Source organism: Crocodylus porosus, unplaced genomic scaffold (genome assembly GCF_001723895.1).
Source record: "Crocodylus porosus isolate Cpor-Errol unplaced genomic scaffold, CroPor_comp1, whole genome shotgun sequence".
NCBI classification, from domain to species: domain Eukaryota; kingdom Metazoa; phylum Chordata; order Crocodylia; family Crocodylidae; genus Crocodylus; species Crocodylus porosus.
In genome coordinates, this window is record NW_017728915.1 from 25,786,849 (window position 1) to 25,810,022 (window position 23,174).

The 23,174-nt window shown below is 43.7% G+C and overlaps 2 protein-coding genes across 2 annotated transcripts in view; both read right to left on the reverse strand.

The window, feature by feature from the left end:
* PDCD2L (programmed cell death 2 like) overlaps nt 1-148 on the reverse strand; it is a 7,488-nt gene extending 7,340 nt beyond the window's left edge. The window contains exon 1 of the mRNA XM_019535432.1: nt 4-148. Coding sequence (XP_019390977.1) covers nt 4-142 — 139 coding nt within the window. The 5' untranslated portion in view covers nt 143-148. The remainder of the gene's footprint in view (nt 1-3) is intronic.
* A 784-nt stretch (nt 149-932) lies between these two features.
* On the reverse strand, nt 933-17,517 carry LOC109310609 (fatty acyl-CoA hydrolase precursor, medium chain-like). The gene is made up of 14 exons (XM_019535869.1): nt 17,431-17,517; nt 13,675-13,885; nt 12,329-12,473; nt 11,346-11,479; nt 9,990-10,143; nt 8,349-8,450; nt 6,369-6,473; nt 6,184-6,234; nt 5,317-5,457; nt 5,142-5,222; nt 3,867-4,014; nt 2,929-3,060; nt 2,555-2,627; nt 933-1,191 (listed from the first exon to the last, which is right to left on the reverse strand). Exons 1-14 carry the CDS (start codon nt 17,501-17,503, stop codon nt 1,008-1,010), a joined length of 1,734 nt encoding a protein of 577 aa, XP_019391414.1. The 5' UTR covers nt 17,504-17,517; the 3' UTR covers nt 933-1,007.
* Nucleotides 17,518-23,174: the final 5,657 nt, after the last annotated feature.

Sequence of the window (23,174 nt, forward strand, 5' to 3'; positions counted from 1 at the left end):
CGCCCGCGCCGCCGCTCACCGGCGCGCCGCCCAGCTTGTTAGTGGCCCAGGCCGGGGCCTGCGCGCTGCCCGCGCCCAATGGCGGCATGGCGGCGTCCCGCAGCCCCAGCAGCACCGGCGGCCCAGCACTCCGAGCCGCCATGGCCGCGCACGTGGGAGCTAGCCCCGCCCCCTCGGCTACGGGGCGCGAGGGAGGACAAGAGGAAACGGGCAGAGAACGCCTCTTCCTCCGGCTGCCTCCGCTCAGGCCCAGGGGGCGGCGCGCGGGCTGGCTCCGGTGAAGCGCATGCGCCGACCTTGGAATACGGGGTGCAGGGGAGCACAGCGGGTTCGAGCCGGGCTGGGGGCAGCAGCGCCCCCCCAACGGCGAACAAGGGGGTCGCAACAGCCACTGCGTGGGCCAAGAAACCGGGGGGGGGGTGTGGCCCCAGCCCAGGGAGGAACAAGGTTGGGGGCCTGAGCACAGTTTTGCACGGCGACCCCAGCTCAAGTGCAGCTCCATGTCTAGGGGTGGGACACCCAAAACCCCAGACTGACAGCCAGCAGGTCCTGCCCAGCTTCTTCAGGAGAGCGCTCCTGGCAGGGTTGTGCAACCCAAACGCAGCCCCTTCCTCATGACGGTGCGCAGGCTGGCACGCAAGCCTAAAGCTTTGGGTCGGTCAAGGGCTTCTTCAGAAGTTTCCCCTGACGCTGGAAGATGTGTGGCTGGGGCAACCCGAAAAAGGACTTTACCCCGTCATCCCAGCCCAATCTCAGCGTGCAGTCAGGGTGTGATATCATTTTACCTTCTTTGTAGCAGAATTTCATCAAAATGTATGCTCAACTCTTTAGCGTGGCTAATGCATGACCAACCACCTTTAATTGTTTAAAGATTAACTTTGAGAAAGGAACCAGAAATAAGGAATCAACTTCAGCTTCAGCCTCAGCCTCATCCACCTTCCCTGCTCACGCGTGCTTGATGCCAGGCCCAGGTCCTGGCTTGCTTTATTTCTCCTGGGATGAGGCGCTCAGCCTCCCAACGCCACGTGCTCGCTCTGGCTGTGAGGCATCTCGACAGGCAGCAGATTTGTCCAGAACGCCACTTTATCCTCCTTCAGTCTCTTTGCCACCTTCTGCTTTAGATCTATCACCAGGTACTGCTCGTTCTTATCGTAGGCTGGCCACTTCACCAAGCCACGTCCATTAGGAGTCCTGCAAGCAATAGCATGAAGCACTGTGTTGGCACAGTGTCTGTCACTGTCACTAGAACTTACCAAGGGTTTAATGATCTTAGTAACGTAAGTGATGGTGTAGCTGTGATAGTCCAGAAACTACACCAAAGGCAAGGATTGCTTAGGGCAGTCCCTTTTATTAGACCTCTGTGTTGGGATGCAATTAGACAAGCTTTCCAATTCAGGACATTCTTCTTCAGGTCTTTGCTGTGTCACCCGGTTGCTGAAAGGGGAGTGAACAGCGTAAGACTGGATTTATAAGAATGTAAGAGTTGGCACTGACTGGGTCAGACTATAGGTCCATCCTGCCCAGGCTCCTGTGTCACACAGGAAGAGAGCAGATGCTGAAAGGGAGAGTGAACTGCATATCACCAGGGTGTGTTCCACTCTTCCCCTCTCATTTGCAGCCTTCAGCATAGTAGGGCTCAACCTTTTTCCCTGGCAGGCCTGATGGGCAGTGCCTAGTCCTCCCATGGCAGACAAGATTCTTTGGGTAAATCTGATATCTTTTATTAGACCAACTCCAGATGTCAAATTCAACCAACGAACCTTGTCTGCCTATGTCCTTAGACCAACACTACTACAACCTACGCCCTTGTTCCTCCCATGGGCATTAGACAAGCTTCTAAATGTAAGACCCTCTTCTTCAGGTCTCCCTGAGATTAGGCCCATCAGCCAGACCCAGCCTGTAGGTGGACTGGGCACTGCCCATCCAGCCTGCTGGGAAAAAAGGTTGAGCACCAGTATCCTACAGCTTCAATGCTGGAGGCTACAAGTGAGAGGAACAGTGGAAAACACCCTGGTCTTGCTTGGCCTGTTCTGCTTTCTGCCCATGTGACACAAGACTAGGCAAGATGGACCTATGGTCTGATCCAATCAATGGCAGTACTTATGTCCTTATGAATCTGGCCGTATCCTGTTTGTTACCCTTTCAACAGCTGTTCTCTGATGCTGGGTGACAGGAGTGACCAGAGGAAGAATGTCGTACATTGGTAAGCTTGTCTAACTTTATCCCAACTACATAACTGGTCCAATAAAGAAGATCACCCTAAGAAGCATCCCGAGGCATCCTCAGGACAGATGCCTTTGCCAAACTGATCCAGAGTGAAACAGCTAATATTTCTATATTTATGTGACAGCAGATCTACTACTCCATTTTCAAAGGTATGGATGCAGTGGCTCTTCAGCCAACTCATTCTGTTTACCTGGAGGTCTACTCTTGATCACATTAGAAAGGATTTGTGTTTAAAACAGTACTGTAAACTCCAGAAACTAACTAGGTCTAGTTCTAACAGGCTGAGGCAATAAAGGTAACATGATCCTTAAGTAAGTAGGAGTCTCACCCACAGCGAGCAAAGTTAGCCCAGTATTTCATCATTGTTCTACTAAGTTTAGTCTCATCTTCTGTAGCTCCACCTGCAAGTGAGATATAAAATTGTCATGTTAGCACAAAACAAAAAAGTAGGTTCCCGCAGAATTGATTCCAGTAAAAATGAAGACGTGCTACCCATTGCAAACTTCTTGGAGCTTTTCAGGAGTAGGGACTACAAGACTGGACCTGTATATGGGGTACCTGGTGAAAAATTTTAGTCCACTATTACAAGACAAAACCAAAAATCATTCTTTATATTTCTAAGCTATACTTCAAGAGTCAAATAATAATAATGGCTTTGATGGGGCCTTAATAAGAATTCTCTAGCAAGCACAGATACATTACCAGCTAAGAAGGGCTTTCCTAGGACATAGCCAAGTTCACTTCCATGATCCGCTTGTACAAAAGGTGGTTTAATAAGTGCTTCTTCACTTGGTCTATGGTGAAATTCATAAAAGTAGACTGGATTGCCAGCATCTAGTTGAAAACAAATTAAGATCAAGGGTTCCAGTACAAAAAATATATTTTACCCAAAACAGTAGATTTAAAATCAAGATTAACTTGGATAAACTCTTAATCTCATGCTATCCATATTATTTGCCAGTGAACTATTCATCATAAATTAGACTTCATATAAATATTTAATTTCAAAGACTACTACAAAAGTGCCTTATGACACTTCAGGCACTTCCATAAATGGTGTTAGTAGAGAATTTATGAACTCAAAACTGGATTATAACACAGGAAAAAAAAGTTGTAAATGAAAGGAATCCCCAAGTTTTTTTTCTCCTCGGTTTTTCCTTGCCCCGTAACCCTTATACATTTTCCTGGTTCTGTAGAAAAAGAAAAGGGCTCAACTCACTATTTTTTTAATATTTAGATCTATATTCTGCTCTATCCAGAAAAGCTCTGAGCAGCTTACAAGGAACAGTAGATGGTACCCCATACGCAGATAAAAATATAAAGCACATGTCTCTTGCAGTACAGTGTAACTGAAAATATTACAAGTAAAATGAGTATTAACGATGTAGATTGTGAGTCTACGTATAGGTTTTCATGGCAACATGACTCTCAGGGTTAGCAAGAGAGCACCAGAGCTATTTATTTTTCTGAGATGTTTCAGAAAACTGTATAGGAAATATTGGCTAAGAATATTAAAGATAATCGGTGGAAGACAGAAGGGAACAGACAGGAGCTTAATACCTGGTCAAGCTTTGAACAGAATGGAATTAAGGATGCAATTTAACCTTTTCCCCCCAATAAGTACAAAACAGGGGACTCACCTCGGTGATACCTGGCTGTTACAATGGATGGAACAAGAAAAACTGCATCTTCTAACAAGTCTAGCATCCCATCTCGTACCTGAATTTGGTCTTTTGGATTCTGTACATATTCATTAAACACTCGATTAACTAGTTTGTGAGGCAGTTTCTGGAATGAGGAATGAAGATAATTGTAATAATGATGATCAGGGATCCTGGGTTTCTCTGATTTAAAAAAACCCCCAATTTTCAGATTAAAAAGAGTAACCCAAAATCCACATTTTTCCATGATTTACAATGAAACACCACTAATATCAATAAATGAAACACCACCAATTTTAGTGGTGTTTCATTTTAATCATGGAAACGTGGATTTGGGGTTACTCTTTTTAATCCAAAAATTGGGGATTTTTTTTTTTAAATCAGAGAAACCCAGGATTCCTGATGATGATACTTACTGGACAACACAGCAGCACCCAAGAGGTTCATTTGTGCTTTGCCAATTACTACCTTAGCTCCTCGGAAAGAAAATCCCTCATCTTGGTAGACTAGAGGTAATACTTCAAAATCGGAGTTAGAGTGGTTTGCTGGACTACAACCGTGGCATTATTTTGACACCTACTAAATTTATGAATCAGTTGAGGTGACAAGCAAACAGTGGCTTGGTCCCTCCCTCATGACGAAATGAATCGTGTGAGAGCACAGAAATTCTGCGCATTTCCATCAAATTCTCCTGCCCGGGTTGGGAGCCCCCGATATATCCACATACCCTTTGGGGAAAGGCCAAGATTGTTACCACCTCTGGGTGGTACAATCTTCCGGTTCCACAGAAAATACCCTCTGCAGAGTCTTTACCTCTACACTTCTTCCTGGTACTTCCTTCTCCCTAAAACCTCTGGGCAGGATAGACATGTAGGAGCTGGGCTGTCAGGGATATACTTGTATTTGGCTGATCATGCTTTTATTAATGAATTGGCCTCAGCCATGGATGGAAAAACAGCAGAGCTTCTAGCAGATGTTGTGGGATTTCCAATTCTACCGGCATTAGGAGCTTTTTGTGTGTTCTCTTTGTTTGGGGACTTGTCTGTCAATATGCTGTGGCCTCCATTAAGAATTTTTTGCCAAGACCCAGATATACCTTTCACAAAAGGAACATAGCTTCCTCCATTAATGGCGCAGTCGCCTGTAATACTTTCCTGCACAATCAATTTAAATATTAAGGGTTTGGTGTGAAGAGATAGAGAGCAAGTTGGAGTGTACCCATCATTAATGAATTAATGTGAAATAATCACTTACCGTGACTGACTGTAAGCCTTTTATAACTTGAATTGCTGTTTCTTTGTCCAACCCATCTACATAAGGAGGAAATTTCAGGAGCTACATAGGGAAAAGAACCTGTTTACTGTCATCTTCTATATTCCTACAGGCTAACAAACTGATTTAGAATGAAAGATCATTATAAGTATCTTACAGTAGGAAGCAGGAATCCAAGTTCATCATTAGTTACTCCTATTATATGTGGGACGGTGTTCATCATTTTGTTAGCCAGTAGCTTCTTAGGACTTTTAGGAAAAAAAACACCATCCACAACTGTGTAGATGAATACAGGATGCTGGATAAAAACAAAACTCTTTGTTACTTACAAATTATTTTTGTCTTTGGAAATTATTTTCAGATTTCCATTCTAAGTATTCTTATCAGAGATGGCAATTTTTTTTAAGCTCTGCTCTGAATTTCTACTGCAGACATTCTGCACTGCTTATGACCGTGTACTTGGCTTGGTATGGACAGTAATAATAGCTAACCTCCATCCTGTCTCATATTAATTTTGCATCAGCAGAATGGGGAGCAAAATTAACTTAGATGTGTGAACTAGAGAAGAACTGGGAAGCTAACTAACTGATGGCAGAAACTAGACACGATCATGTAATAATGGCCCTAACTAAATTATCACAGTGCAGAAAAGGTGCTTTTCAAAAAGTCTGTACTTTCTACAGAGTTCTGATCAATCCCAGTATGTTCTCCCAATGCACAGGATCTCTCTCCTGCCATATCATGCAGGACTTCCTCTCTCTTGTGCTATGTCTGCCCCTCTTGGCCCAAAACGTATCGTGCTGGTGGTTAGCATGCTCCTACGAGCTGTACAAATGATTGTTTTTCATTTTGTGCATTTTCACAAAATGTATCTAAACTTTGGCTTGCAGTCTTGCATTGGCATTTTTCACATTTATTTCTTCCTTAGAAACTGTGAATTTTTCCTGTGTGACTGAAGTGAAAATGCTTCTGCAAAAGGACACAAATATTTCAAAGCCCACAGAGGAAAGTAAGAAAATGTCACCTCTTTAGATTCTGGAGTTGATGCATTGCTCAAGTATAGTGTTGTGAAGTCCTGAAAAAAGCAAGAGGAGTTATGTGATGGTTTTACTTTACTTTAATTTTAGAGTCCACAGTTTTTTAAATGTTATTTTATAGCAGTAAAAGTATAAGAGTCACTTCATACGCAGTGAATACAGCATCACTTACCAGGTCGAGAGTAATCTTTACTATTTCCTTTTCTGATTTTCCCCTTAGGCACTGCACTATTTTAGCAGAACTGGGTGATTCACAGCCAGATACACGAGCAATTCTCTGCAATCGGTTGAAACAAACCAGTCACTCATCTCTTCATGGCTCTCTTTACTTCCCTGGGGGACTATACTTTAATATGGGTGGAAAGTCTATATGCTCTAACAGTGATAGGAGGCAACAAGTTATGCTCATATAGTTAAGATACAGAAACACATCAGTGCAGCCAGTCTAGGAAAAAAACATGATAGAAACTGATGGTCAGGCCTTGTGCATGGCCTAACAAGATCTCAGACATTGCAAGAAGGATTCAGATTTAAAATATCACCATGTAGACAATAGTAAGAAAAAGTAACTGTTAAATAGCACTTTACTGTAGACAGGACTATTCTAGGGCTTTTGGGACAGGGTAATGATGATTTTAGAGGATCTCTAGTTTAAACTGATTTCATTGTTTTAAAGGTCCAAAATCTCTTGAGCCGCATTAATTATTAGATGAGAAAGAGAGAAGAGTATTTCTGCGAAGAGAGCTGATGTTCCTGCATTTCAAAAACTTTTTAAGTGATACAGCTGAAGGGAACTCGGGAGACCATATAGCCTGGGGGGGCAAAATGCGGCCCATGGGCTGGATGCGGCCCGCCAGGCCATTCTATCCGGCCCGCGCGGCCCCTAAAAAATTTAGAAAATTAATATTTATCTGCCCCTGGCTGCCTGTCATGCAGCCCTCGATGGGTTTCCAAAACTCAGTAAGCGGCCCTCCGCCCAAAATAATTGCCCACCCCGATATAGTCCAACCACCTCTTCAAGGCAAGATCATCGTGGTCTAAACTATCTCAGCCAAATGTTTGTCTAACAAACACTTTAAAACTTTCAGGGATGGAGATTCCTCAACCTCATTCAGTAATCTGTACCAGTGCTTTTCCACCCTCATAATTAGAAAGTTCTTCCTAATATGCAACTGATATTTCTTCTGTTGCAATTTAATTAATTGTTAATTGTTGTCCTGCCCCAATGACATCCCAAGCAATTTTCAGAAGACAAATATTTCTAAGAGTGGGAGCAAGGCTAAGCCAAAACAGTTTGAATATGTCAACAGTATTAATGCACGTATAGATGAACACCTTGATAGCAAAGGGCATAGGTAGTGGAAGGCTGGGACTAAGGGGCTTAACCCCGCCAAATTGGGCCTGTGACAGCAGCTGTACTGCTTCAGCACCGTATCCAGCACCCCTGCTACATGCTCCTTTGCTGCTGCATGTACAGCAGTAGCACATGCTGGCCCCTGAAACAGCTCTGCAGGAGGCAGAGGCGGGAGTCAGGCAGGCGTGTCCCACACCACCCAGCTCTCCCAAGTAATATTTTCTCCCACTGCTTATGGCAAAGGGTGTCTGTACATGAGCTCTGTAGTAGAGGTGGGGATGGGGTGTATGCGTGTTTTAATTAGAGTGGCTTTTGAAAGCTGCTCTAATTAAAACACCTACAGTATGTCAGCATCCCATGTTTCAGAATGGCAGTGGGAGCTGCTCTAATTAAAACACCCACAGTATTCAGCAATCCATGTTTCAAAATGGCAGTGGGGGCATTTTAACTAAATCTTGTTTTACAAGATTTAATTAAAGTGTTCCCGCTGTGATTTTGAAATGTGGGGGTGCTGCATACATGAGACGCTGCAACATGCTGGAGAGTTTTGATTAGAACGCTCCAGCAGACTCGATTAATTGATTATTCTGCCCTGACCTATTCCAACCAGAATGCGTCAGAGCATGTGTAAAAGTGCCCAAAGTGTCGAGTATACACTCTTACTGTGCACAGAAATGCAGACATTTATATCTACAGTTATGTTGTTCCAGGGACAAACCAGGTTCTAGTCTTTGAAAAAGCAGTGTAAATGTAGAAAGCTTGTAAGAATGCTTCTTAAAAGTATCACAAAGAATCTACTTTAGTTTGTTCCCTCGGATGGTCAGTAAACAAAGGACTGTATGCAACTCCGCTTTCCGAGATGGCCTTATGAAACAAGCCCTTTGCCAGTGGAGACAGGACCTGGAAAAAAGGGAAAGAAGGAATTGAACAACAGTGCCATGTCATGAATTGCATTTTAACAGTGGTGTTTCACTTTTAGTGGGTATGCAGGCAAGGAGGCTCAGGTGCTCCAAGGACATGAGGCCTCACTACTCTGGCTGGACCCCTCTGGCTCAGACACACCACACTGAGTGTGGCTCCTTGGGCTCCAGCCCCTTATCTAGCTCTCCAGCCCCTCTGGCCGCAAGCTCTTCCTCTCTCTCAGTAGTTTCTGCCCTTTCTCAGGCAATGCTAGGCTCCTGGGTCCCTGTACACACATTATAATTATATGCTTGTTAATATAATTAATATGGCCCAAATAGATTATGTACTTACATGTGCTTCACCCATTAAAGCCACTGGCAGGGAGTGCTCCCCTAGCTCTGTCTGACCCAATGCATGCTTGCTCCCAGTGCCACAGCGGACTCTGCACACATGGTTCCAGGTCACTCATGGTCACTTGTGGGGGATTGGGAACCACTGGACCAAGTGCCCTCTGTTATCCCCTGAGCTCCAGCCCTGGGGCTGTAACAGACAGAGCCTAGGGAACCCAGATCAGTAGAGACAAGGTGCAAGGCTACACATGCAGTACATGGGGAGTGGGGAGGGGGTGGGAAGGGCAAGGGGTGGAAAAGAGGACACACGAACCCCAGGAGCGGGAAGGGGGCAAGCCAAGGGTGTGCTGAGGCACAACCACTGCCACTACAACCAGGTAGAACTGCACTGCGCACCTCCTGCAGAGCCACATTGGGAAATGGCGGCAGCAGAAAGTCAGGCCCACCAGTATTACATCACACAGGCAGGTGTGCCACTTCTGCTGCATCTCCCACTGGTTCGGCTCTGACGCACCTCCTGAAACCTGGCTGCGCAGGGCGGGTTCACCCTGCAGTGGTGGTGGCGGCATGGCACCCCGGCAATTCCTTACAACACCCTGGCTGAGAACCACTGCCTTAGTGCAATAGGCTGTTGGGCCTGGAAGGAAGGACCTTTGAGTTGAATTTATTTCACTTTTGAAAATAAATATTGTAAGACCATGTCAAATGGTCCGTAAATGCACGCTAAGTTTCAGACCTCTTAAAATATTTGGTGAAGCATACCTTCTCGGTCCAGAAAAAAAGGACATGCTTTTCAGAAAGTTGGTTTATGTGGTGGATTCCCAAATCCAGGCCTGGTTAATCATCACTTTGTGTTGTTCCCATGGCTGCTATGCTGATGGCATATGCAAGTGACATTTACTAGAGATCTGAAATGAGGCACAAGACCTAACCTAGGCAACATCCACACAGGTGTGAATTTTGATTGGGGGCTGTAATATTATTCTTGTCTCAACTGTTTGAAAGAACTCCATACTCAGTGGAAGATGACTCAGTCATCAAGGTATTAAATTAAACAGAAGATTTTCATCAATTAGGATCTCTTTTTTGGTATCAAACTGTCCCTAGTTGAAGGTAACATACACTTGTTCCCATCTGATTAGGATATTTTAAAGTTAATTAAAGTTAATGATCACTGTAAACCTACAAGGGCCGAAGCACTCAATCCTCCTGCAGACTGTCCAGATATGGTGACGGACCCTGGATCTCCTCCAAAAAATGCAATATTTTCCTGAATCCAAATCAGAGCTGCCACTTGATCCAAGTAACCCCAGTTACCACGGGCGTGTTCATCACCAGTGCTGAAACAAGAGGACATATATGGGACATGGGTAGCTCTTGGTGGAGTTTCAGATATTTGGTTACATGAAACACCGAAGGAACGTATCTAAGCTGCGGTGGGAGCAAGAGGCTGAAAATGGAACTCTTGGCGGTGTCAGAATAGGACACCGACCTCTGAACTCTTGAGAGCTCAAGAGGAATAGGGTCAATGTTCTTATGTTCAAGCACTACTTGCCTATGTTGTTGGCACCAGCTAAGTAGCATGCAGCTAAACAGTCTTCTCACACTCTTTGAGGATGTTATTTTATTTTGCTCTGCATTCAGACCCACCATACTCCCCCTTCTGTAACAACTGTAAAATATTGATAACTGCCTATTTGTGGGGGTGGAAGGAGGATGAGTCTGTGTGAGTGACGGTGTCTTAAATTTGTATTATCCTGTGATTAAAATAGTACGTGATAAAAACTGAATGAATGCATGTATACAAGTTCTTGGTATAAGAATGAAATGTAAAGGTAAATAAATATCTGGTGATAAGTTTCAGTGGGTGTATGTACATATGCAATTAATTTGAAGCAATAAACTCCAGTGCATATTGCACCGGAGTTTATTGCTCCCAGGTGCCGCATTTACATGTATGCATGGGGCTGGAGCATGTTTAGATGGGTGCCACCTAGCTCAACATGCTGTGGAGGGGTTGGCTGGGGCATGAGGGTGCTTCAATGTGGGGCTAACTGGCAGGCAGCCTCTGCACTGAAGCACCCTTGTGCCCCAGCCAGCCCCACCAGCATCTACATGTGTATTGCTGTGCAGTAAATAACTCTGCAGTAGGATAGTACTTGTATTTACTATCCTGTGGTGAAGTTTATTAGTTTAACGCAGCCTTATAGAGCTGCAAACAGACGCAGAGACTTTACTGTGGAGCTAGTTAGGCAGGTCCACAGTAAACATCTTGTGTAGATGTGCCCAATGTCCAAAAAGCCATTTTAAACGAGGCAGAAAGGAATGGGTCCATTTCAAGAACATCTTAAGTTAAATGTAAGAACCAATTAAGGGCATAGTTTGAAAGTGATTTAACTTTCTAAAATTATTCAAAAACTTGCATAAATCAAATAGATGTTTAGCTACTCAAATTTTACATGGCAATCCTTTGTGAATCCATTTCCTTAGACATATACACTTCTGGAAGTGCTTTGGAAAAAATTAGGATACAGTGTCTTACGTAAAAAATCCAGGGATGCCTACTCGGTACTGAGGTGTTACAAACATCACGTTTTCAAAGGCTGCTAATGCTGAGCCATCATATGTTGAAGCCGCACCCAACACTAACCCTCCTCCAGGAAGCCAAACTAAAACCTGAAGGAGGAAAAAAAAAAAAGAGTTGAGTTACCTGTTACTTTAATATACCAATACTGTAATATATCAGAGGGTTGCATGTCGGGCAAATCTCAGCGAAGTTTAATAATCTAAACAGGTAGAGCCTGTTTAGCTGCATTTGCAAGTATGCATACAGTAGTCAAGTGCTGTGAAGCTTCTCTTGCTCAGTCAAATTAAGCTCTGGAGCAAACTGGCACTGAACTCAAGGGGTGATGCATTCAATTATGGGTGTGTACAGAAGTTGCTTTTTTCCACTTAAAGCACTTTATTGCCATGACCTAACAGAAGTGCACAGGTTAACAGCACTTTAAAAATGGGTATAGCGCTTGCAGTTAGCCCTTGTTAAATGAGGTATTAAATTTGAAGCACTGTAGCAACCTAGAACACTTTAAATAACTTCTTTACTCTGGTCAAATTTCTCACTAGTGGAGAAGCTCCAAGAGGTTGTGGAGCATCCCCTGCCTCCTAGCCTGGAAAATGCAGGAGGCTCAGAGGCCGCTCCCACCCCACAAGGACTTCTGTTATGTTTAAGAGCATTGTAACTTTATAGTGCTATAAAAAGTGCTCTAAATTACAGCACTGTAAAACATGCATGGAGCACTTCTGTACACACTATTTCAAGGCTTAATTTGTTCTGTGGGTCACACAGATGTAAGACTGACTATACAACCAGGGAAACAGAAAAGTAGCCTCTAAAACTTTTCACTTATTTGACCAAATAGAGTCCTAGAGTAAGCGAGCATCAAACTCAATGAGAGAGGCACTCTTGGAACCTATGGTTTAACTAGCTGTATCAGGTCACAATGGAGATTAGGTGAGTTTACTTACTGGTAGCTTCTCCTGTTTCTTTGAATCAGCAGGTACATACACGTTCAAGTACAAGCAATCTTCAGATATTTGTAAAGAGACTTTTTCTTTTCTGTTAGTGAGTGTGTCTGATAGAAGCTGTCCAGTCTCCTTGTCTTGCAGACACCTTAATAATTTAAAAAATATATATTTTTCAAATGATCAGTACAAATACAATAACAACAATCCTCAGATGTTTGTTCACAAATCCTTCCCTCCTCTGATAGGTTCCCAGATTTGTTAGTAACAGATAACTTACAATTATTTTCCTTCATTAATATAAAAACATTTTTCCCCACATATCTGCTGATCAAGCATCCACTGAGGAGGAGCCACACAGACAATGGCCAGTCTCCAGCAGAACACAAGGAAATGAAGGCTCAATGTTTTCATCTCTCTAAACATCACAGCAATTTGCTTGCAAACTAAGACAAAGCAGGTGCATCTACATGTGTGATTAATGAGCATGGATAAACTCTGGAGCTTATTGCTCCAGAGCTTTTTTGTGCTCAGCAGTGCATATGTAGATTCTGCCCTGGCTGGCTGGGGCACAGAGTTTCTCAGCATGGGGTTAGCCCTGCACTGAGAAACCCTGTGCCTTAGCTAGCCCCACACAGCACATGGAGACAGGGGAAGCAGCTGCTCTCTGCATCTCATACGTTGCCATGTGGCTGCCTGGGGTGCAGCGTGCCTCAGCACAGGGGCTGCTTGCTAGCTAGCCCTGTGCTGAGAAACCCTGTGCCCCAGCCAGCTGGGGCCACATCTACACATGTGCCCTAAGGAGGGCACATGTGTAGATACTGGGACATTTACTGAGCAGATAGTCAATTGTGCAGTAAACGTTTTGTGTAGATGCACCCAGCTAAGACAAACAAGTCTCCTTCCACCTAGTTTCATTCAGGGAAAATGAAAGATCAGCTGTTCATGATGGTGTTAGGTATTCATAGAAGACAGATATTACAAAGATCCTGCAGTCAGACTGTTTGTATAGAATGGAATTGGCTACAACTATAGTACTGGTTGAGTGACTTGCGTGGCATTTTGTTCCTCCAAGCATTTTCTTAGCTCCTGGTCAGATCTGCTCCTGAGCTATATGCTTCTCACATATTCTAAGTGTCATTGCTCAAGCCACTTAAGTTTCCCAGGAATCACCTGCAAAATTCACCCAATTCTAAACACTCTGCTGGCAGTAACCCATCCCAGTTCAATGCCTTCAGAAGAGCTAATTTACCAAGATTTCAATTGCCCCAAGCATTAGGCCTGTGGGTTTCACCTAGATTTTAATATTAATTTAACTCAGCCATCCAAATGCCATGTCAGTGTCTTACATAGGAGGGTAGGAAGTTGCGTCTCGGACACCCTGCCATGGCTTAGGTGGCTGCGGTGGGCAAAACCTCAAGGGGCCAATGGGTGGCTTTGCAAAAGGAATTCCCAGGAAAACATTGACACGTTTCCCAGCTCCAGCTGCTTCTACTTGGATTTGCTTCCCACGGAGTTTCCCATATTTGGTATCCACTTCTGGTTGTGTTACACGTTGTCCTGTGAACCACATGCACAAAATCAGGTTATACAGTGCTATGTTCAAAAGGGTACAAGAAGTCTCTAAGACTTTTCATGCATTTTAAACATTTCTCCTCTCCTACAGAAGAATTCTGTAAATATTGACACCTAATTAATTTTTCCCACCCCTTTCAACTAGGGCTGTGCGAAATTTCAATGGGTGTTTTGTTTCAAAGCTGTTTTGATGAGTTTTACGCTCGAAACAGCGAAATTGAAATGAAACAAAAGGTTTCAAAATAACTTTGATACAAAATGATGCCACTCGAAACATTTCAAAAGTTTCAAAATGTTTTGCGTTTCGAAGCTGGGTTTGCTGCAGTGCGGGCCCCCAGATCTGCACAGGCCCCCACTTCCACATGTGGGATGACAGCATGCTGCCAGCTGGGGCCAGCAGCAGCACCAGGCTTCCTGGCGCTCGGTTCCCCAGCATTCAGCACTGGTCCCAGCCGGCAGCGGCAGCCCGCTGTAATCCCATGCGTAGACCTAGGGGCATGTACCCCTGGGAGGAGTCTAGCACAGCTCTGAAGCCCTCCTGGGGGCACGGGCCTCCAGATCTGCATGCGGAATGACAGCAAGTGATACAAGTTTTGCTTGTCAGCAGTTTGAGGTGCAGTTTTCCAGAAACCCCTGCACCTATCTCCTTGAAACTTGGCAGGCTTCATGCCTTCAGAAGGGGCTACCATCCCTGCAATCATCTGAATCAGGCAAGAAATGACAAAGTTATAGGCATTTTCATGATTGCCCATTATAGCTTATGGGCGAAACATTGAAACATGTTGAAACAGAGAAACAGTTCGACGAAATGAAACATAACAGTGCTTTGAAATGAAATGATGAAACGAAACACTGTCCCTTCAAAACGGTGAAATGGAAGTTGAAATGAAATGATGCTGTTTCACAATGCCCTACTTTCAACCCTACCTCTGGTCATATTTATTAGAAGTCTCTATCTGAAGTTTACTAACGGTCTATCTAAACAAAAGATCATGAATTTGTTTGATTAAGGCCCACAATGTAGCATTTAGCTAATAAGTGGTGGAAGACAGTAACAAAACATATGGCTTTCAAAGTATTTTTGTATATTAGGCAGTGCATCTTTAACCCTGGAAGAGGTACTTACCATTCATTGAAAATACGTGTAAAAGGAAAAGTTAAACTCCTTCAGGAAGTTCTAATGGCCTCCAAAGCAAAAACAAAGAAAATGTCCCTGTGCATAATAAAGGTATATGCAATGCAAGTCCACTCTGGAACTGGGCCTCTGTTGCTGGAGAGACTTTGCTTGGTGGTGGAAGAGGAGGGTATGTGACTGATGCAAGGGAGGCACCACAGACAGCTTCGGCAAACACAGGGCACAGCATTAGGTAAGGATTTTTGGCCTGGGTTTCAGAGCAAGGAACTTTCTTATTCAACTTGTTCTCAGAGATATGATGCACTGCGCATTCTATGCAAGTAAACAAGATTTCCACAGGGCTATTTCTGACTCCATCAACTATTTTGCCTCCTAATTGGGACTACCTACATTACCCCGATTTGGTGCATTTCCTCAAGTTAAAAATGGTAAGAGTCTGATCTTCTCAACACTTTAACAAATTGGAGAATTTCTAGGGAAAACCTTGCAGCCAGATCAATCACCATGTGACAAATACTCTGCATTATGAATTAGGTATGAATCCTATTTATAAAATGAGAATGTCTCTTTAATTACTATTATCATGGGTGATATCCTGCTTTCCCTTGTTCCCCACAAAGTCACTTGGAGTTTGACTCTTGAGTTCAGTATGATCAGGACTTCATATTGAAGACCAATCATAAAAGTTAACCCTTAGCAACCTTGGGTGTGCCATAACTCAATCAACATCCTTTCTTACACCTATTTAAACTCAGTCCTCAGAGTCTAGTTTAAGGCAGGATTTTTTTGTTTGTCTACTTAGATAGTATGAGTATTTGCATACTTTTTGACTAAGCTGGGAATGTTAGGATCTAGACTTAATTTAGGTTGGCCTTTGGATGAGAGGCTAAAATTGAACTTGGTTTTGAGTTTGATAGCACAAACTCCATAGGGTTCTCCTGAGATGCCAGCCTAGTTGATTTAAACACTGACAAGATCAATTATTGTTATAAGAGTACTACATTTTGCTTGGACTCTGAGTAGATCCATAAAATAAGACATTTCCAGACTTACCTCCTACCTTGAACCATACGTGAAGCATGAACATGCTTTCAGGGATTTGATTTCTCTTTCCAACCTCCAAAGGTAAAGAGAGAATGACTGAGGCTCTGCCCATTGTTACTTAATTCTATACTATCCTTAAGTAGACCAACTGTGTAGCTGGGAGAGACACTGGGCAAGCTTTCAGGCACAAAGTGCTATAACTCACAGATAGCAAATAATTCTACTTTTAGCTGTTGTTTATGGGGTCAAATTAATGCCTAACATCCCCCCACTATGACACTGACTGTGCCATGGCCACTATTACAATTATGCCAGGGAACTGTCTCAGCACAGTTTAATCCCAGTTGTGTTAAATAGCTCAGCAAGATGACGCTTACTGTAACGTACACTGTACACTGCTCTAGCCTTAGGCTCTTGCATTCTGGCTGCCTTTGGGAAAAGGTGAGAATTTTCTGTGCTCTTTACGAGCCCTGATGAATGATCCAGACCCGCTGAGTAAGGACTGTTGTCTTTAGCCAGTAGAGTAACTAAAGGGGCATGACCCCAGGCACCCAGTAAAGGGAGTGCTGGATTAGAAATGGGGGCTTGAGGTTCCACCGAAACGGAAAACATGGAGACTCTGATGGGAGGTGGTGCTGCTGACAGTCAGGTTACTTTTGACCCTGGAGCCACCTCCAAATTAAGGGCTTTGCTTGGTCACTCACCATATAAAACTGCACTGGTTGTGGGGCCCAGGGAGAATTAACATGGCAGCTGACAGTGACACCTGCCCTCAAGGCAGTCCTCTGTCCCTGTTCCACTCCATTCTGCATGGCCAGAGCCTCAAGCTCCCCTGCCTGCACTCTAGCAGCTCCTTGTGCAAACCCTATCACGTAGGCTTCTGCTCTTCAGGGTGCAGACTCCACCAGTTAGACCTCTGCCTTCACCCACAGTGGGTGTGGTGGCTTGGGACCTTATAGCACAAGCTTTTTGCACAAGGGACTGTTTCACTGCTTGCAAGATGTGAATTTATGTCACTGAACAAGTGACTTTATTGATTATAATCTTAAGAGTTCACCTGCAGCAAGCAGGTACCTGTCCCAATGTGGAAAGTTCCCTTAATGTGGAAACATGTACAGATCATAAGAACTTATGTTGCCACAAACAGGCATAAACCTGAAAACAAGTCAAGGAAAAGAAATCACAAACCGTTTGATATCCAGACTTCAGGATTTTTCTTCTAAGTAGTTTACAAGTGTTAAGGTCCAGCATTAAAAAGCACAGAAGTAAAAGAAGCTCCAAATTAATTGTCTTTACATTTGTTCTTTTTGTCTCAGGAAAGGTCACACTACAAAAAAGCTTCAAATCTTACCATTAGCTGTAAGAGCCGTGAAGCAAGCTGTGAGAACAAGGGACAGCAGCAAAGCATTCTCCCCACCTGACATTTTGCAGGTGTGTCAGATAGTTGCTGCTCAAGTTCCTTCCTTTAAATACTCAGTAACATGTAGATGTTATGTAAGACAAACATCCGGGAACACATACAATTGAGGACATAAGTTATTTGCTGATTGAAGTGCATTGAAATCAGGATCCATTACCATTTAAAAAGCACTCCTGAAATAGTGGCACCAATTCCTTTGAGAGTCAAGTTGGAACTTGCCCGATAATTAATTAAACTACATAGTACAGGGGGCTTAGGAAGAGTGCATCATGTCACCTGACGTTCCACAGGCTGCCTGGACCACTTAAGCCTGTAAAAGCTGCATAAATGCAGATTTTGGGTGGTTTGACATAAACACTACAGTTGGTCAGAAATTTTCAGACCGAAGAACATTCCATTGAGATAATTTGAGTAAATATTTTTTCAGGCAGGTATCAGTCTCCTCATTTCTAGGGAAAATAATTTTGACAATCTCAAAATATTTCAAGTCATGTTTAGAGCCAGGCTGGCAGTTCCTGTGGAACAGTAGCATAATGAGAGGTGGGCAACAGGAGCACCTGTCCTGGGTGCCCGCTTGTGGGGAGCTCAAAAACAGCTCCCCTGTTAGTGTCAGCCCAGGCACCACTACTGCTGCAGCCTCCCCAGCCCCTGTCACACCCTTGCTACCCTGGTACATTGCAGACCGTGATAGTTAAGCCTCTGCTGCAGGAAAATGAATATAATCTCTGAAACAGATAAATGATTCTGAATACCCCTAACTGAGCACTGCTCTATTCCAAGTGAACATGAAGATTGCTTAACCTGCTTCTGTCATTTTCATGATCTCATTTTCTTTGGTATAAATAAGGGAGAAAAGACGGAAATTGCTTTGACTGTAAATAGAGCACAGAGACAATGGGTTAATAAGACCAAATAATTCAGAGGTGTAGGTATGGAAGACCTGTACAATCTCTGCATTGACATGGGGTTATCTGATGCTTGTGGAACCGAAACTCCCAGCATGCGTGTGCATGTATGCAAATGTTTCTGAGATTGAGTGGGGTGTGTTGGTTTTAATTGTATTTGACATCAGAACCAAGCTTCTCTTCTAGTCAGATTCTTAATAGGAGGCAGATTGACTTGACAAACCAGACCAAAGCTCTGATAAAGCACCTAAGGCCAGACTTAGGTAGAATTAAGGCATCCAGATCCTAAACTGCAATCTTAACGCACACACTCAGCAGCCAGGTCACTTTGAAGGTGTTTGACTTTAGCGGTCTCTAGACACTAGAGTTTTGCAAGAACTGCAGTCTGAGCAGCTTGGCACATAATTCATGTCAAACATGGTAAGGATTTAGAAACTGGCATTTCTCTGGCAATATTCCCTGAGGGGCAAGAGCCGCTGGACAGACTCAGAGGACACCTATGAAACCTCAACAGGTTTGTGCTCCCTACACATGGCGATCACAGCTCCTACTTGATTAATGTCCTCCTTAGCTAGAGGAGGTTCAGACCTTCATCTCTCACTTCCTAAGGGCACTGGGCCATTCAGGTACCTTCTACCTCCCCTGGTGAAATTATGCTATGTGCAGCTAAATATGCACAAGTCAGTGGGCCAAAGAAAGGAGCCTATCCATGTTATCAAGGCTTCAGAGCCTACACCAGAAAGTGTAAAACCTCAGCTCTAAATTTTGCTTCTGAAATTTTTTATGCATTTTACATCACACAGAAACCTTCCTGAAAGCAGGGCTGTAACCTATAACTCCTCCATTAGTCTACACTAATTTTGCTTGTTATGGGTGGACCGGACACAGAGTTTGATGGGTGGGAGCTCAGAAGCAGAGGCTGCTGCTATATGTACAGGAAGGGGAATGGGAACAAGACCCAAGTATTTCTCACTGTTGATGTGAAGGCACATAGGGAAAACAGGGGGAGACACAGGTACCTAGGTTGAAGGAGAGAAAGCCTGGGGATCAGGGAAAGCTCTGCAGGCAGGGAAGGAAGCTGTCACCTCTGCAGCCATTGTAGGGGATGTAGGTGACTTATAACTCTTGTTAGTGGTGGGGGAAGGGGACAATTTAAACGTTTTGGTGGTGTGCCGCAGGGTTCAGGGCTGGTACTCAAGAGACAAAGGAGTTTTGATTTCTAGAGCTTATGCGATGTCACGTTTTATGCTACTGTGTAACAGCAGATGGAGACTGTTCTAAAAGAGAGCTTCACACAAAGAAAGTTGTGCTCATATGATGCATGAATGCATTAACATTTTTAACACGAAAGTTAATGGTTACATTCACAGCAGGACCATTCTCCTGATTTTCTATCTGTGCACAACCATACTTTTGTGACGACTAACAGTTAGGCAACAACAAATGTAAATGCCGTAAAAAATCATGACCTTACCTTGTCAAAAGAAGTGAAGGTGTCAGTCCTTTCTGACTGCGAACCATGGAATAACATCCAGTATGTTAACAGCCTGTTCTCATACGATCTGTAGTATTGCCAGGTTAGAAACACGAGCAACTTTCATTGTTGTCCTCAGGTAAGTTTTCAGGTGCCTCAAGGAAGACAAACTTCTCTCAGCCGACGCTGTAGGCACTGGGATAGTTAAGTAAAGCACATTGAGTTTTGACAGATTTGGAAGGGTATCACGCAATGTCATTTCACACAAGAGTCGCAGTCCTTTCAAGCTGGGTGGGCTCCTCTTCCTCATTGCTCTTGTCAGCATTGCCATCTTTGAACATTTGGGAAAAAATGTTGATTTCAGAGTTCAGATTGTCTTGATTGATAGATACTGTAAGGGGTGGAAATGTTGTTTGTCCTTCACAAGGGAAGATGACTGCATCCAGCAGGGTGGCGGGGGGAGAAGAGAGAAAGGAAGTGGGAAAGAAAAAGGGAGGGAGAAAAGAGAAAGTGAGGAAAAAGGAGAAAGAAGAGAGAGGAAAGAGAGAGGCTAGGTCGTGTGGGTACGCAGGTGACTTATAAGCCTTATTTGCTCTGAACAATCTGCTGCAGCAGAGGCAGGAGAGCAGCGAGGACTGGACATTAGAGGTTTGTTTTCCTGGCCACGCGCTTCCTCGCTGCTAGTGAAGGACCCTTGGGCTGAGACTGAAGGGCTTGGGGTCCTCGCTGCCTCTGCTGTGCTCCACTACTCGAAGGCCAGTGCTCCGCTCTGGATCGACGACTTCCAGGATGGACGGTCATGAGCGATTTGCTCCCATGACTGGCTTGATGCCGAAACTCTTTAGGGACATCTTTAGTGTGTCCTTGTACCGCTTCTTTGATGCGCCACAAAAGCGTACTCCATTTGACAGTTCGCCGTAGAAGCTTTTCTTCAGCAGGCAAGTGTTGGGCATTCGTGAAAGATGGCCAGCCCATCTTAGCTGTGCCAGTGTAGATACTGGGGAGAGTTGATCTTCTGAGCACCTCAGCGTTCAGAGTTTGTCCTGCCATTTGATTTTTAATATCTTTCGCAGGCAGCACAGGTGGAAGTGGTTTAATTTCTTGGTATGACACTGGTAGACGGTCTAGGTTTTGCAGCCATAAAAGGAGGGTCGGAAGGATGATGGCTTTGTAAAAGTAGTCTTTTACCTCCTTAATAGGAGTATCCAGAGTGCTGTACAATATTTCATTCCTTATAGTAGTCCTCGGCTGGTCAGAGAAGGACTTTCCCCCTCTTCCCAGTTTTGTGGGAATAACCTGCTTGTGAGGCACAAAAGGGCCAGGATAGCGGTTTTTCTCTCACAGTTCATTAATGTGATAAAAGGTTTTGGATGCAAAATCATCACCTCTCATTTCCTTTAGTATAAACATTGTGGATTTAGCCATCACCATTGCTGTATGATACATAGTCTTTTGACTGAAGAAGTTTGGAAAGGTTATTTGTTGGCATTAGCACTCCCATGCATAAAAACCATGCAGCACAGAAAGCTGAAGTCTTGCATATTTCTGAGAAGTGCAAAAGCTTCAGTTCCAGCTTTTGAACCCCCATGTGCAATTTTGTCCAGAGCTTGAATTATTTAATCAAAATTTTCCAAAACAACTTTGATAGCTTCAACTTGACAGTTCCATTGAGTGTCACTGAGTGATTTAAGAGTAGTTGGACCCCCAGAAAAAATAATTCTGATGTAGTTTTTACAAAGACAGCATGTCTCTCTGAGTTTATGCCAATGAAAGGCTGTACAGCCTGGAGACTTCTAGAAGCATTTCAGACAACTGGATCGCAGGAAACTGTCCACTATGCACAGATTTGATATATGAACATAGCAGTAAACTTAGTAAGCCAGAGGATTTTTGCTAAGTATCACCATGCCCACACCTTTATAAGGTTTCTCATGCTAGTGGCTCCATTTATAGCATTGACCTCTTAGAGCTGAAACATCAAGTCCCAAGGTTATAATGTACTCTTGATCAGTGTGGCAAGTGAAGCACCATCTGTAGAAGCCAGTAAACTACTCTTGTATGTCAAAAGGTTGGCTTACGTAATGCACTATAAGAACAACTTCTTCATGCTTTGACAGATCCATTGTTTCATTTGCAATGATGGAAAACACTCCAGCTTCTTTGACTTCAGGTACAGTTGAATCTAACACTTGTGAAGCCATAATTTCCATTAATTAATTCTGACTTGAGCTACGTAGGTAGCTGAAGTACTTCTCTCCGTTAACTGTAGTTCGTTGAATCCGTTCATTATATGTACTACACAGTTTCATCAATTCCTGCAAACTGCCTTGATTTGTGGAATCTATTCCCTTATCATTTCCCCTCAAAGATATACCCTGGCAAGCGCAAAATAAAGCACGGTTTCAAAATAATAATTTTGACTGTCAAGTTGGGACATAACGCCCCTTGTTTTACAGGACTGCAGCTATCCTTCCATTTAGCAACAACTTCTAGATGGAATTCACACTTCGAATGTTAATGAAATCTTTCATTTACTTTCTTCTATGTTTTAAAGCCAGAAATTCAAAATACTGCTTCCTTGTTTGGTCCATTGCCAAATGTTTGACAATAAAAACAGAAAGCTTTGTCATTAAGGAAACTCCATTCAAGCCATTTATACTGATTATACCTGCCTGAATGTTCTGGTTTTATTCCAATGGGCATGGCTGGAAAATCAATTACTGGCTAACATGGACCTTCTTCAATATTTTCTAAAGCTACATCTAGTCCAAAGCAAGGGTCTCTTTTATTGAAAGCTGCACTAACCTCTGTGGGCATCTTTACACATGCTCCAGGGTGGAGGAGGCGGGCAGGCACTTTAATTATAGCAGTTCCAAGAGCCATTCTAATTAAAGTGCACACAGCATCGTGTGTATTCATAGATTTCATAGACATTAGGGCTGGAAGGAACCTTGGAAAACCTTCAAGTCCAGCCCCCTGCCCCATGGGCAGGAAGTCAGCTGGGGTCATAGGATCTCAGCAAGATAAGCATCCAATTTACTCTTGAAGGTTTCAGTATAGATGCTTGAACCACTTCCAATGGCAGGCTGTTCCCGACCTTGGGGGCTCGGACAATAAAGAAATTCTTCCTTATGTCCAGCCTGAAACGGTCTTGTAGTAGTTTATGACCATTCAACCTCATCATCCCTTGGGGCGCTCTGATGAACAAACGTTCCCCCAGATTCTGGTGGTCACCCCTGATAAACTTATAGGTGGCCATCAGATCACCCCTGAGCCTGCGCTTTTCCAGGCTAAAG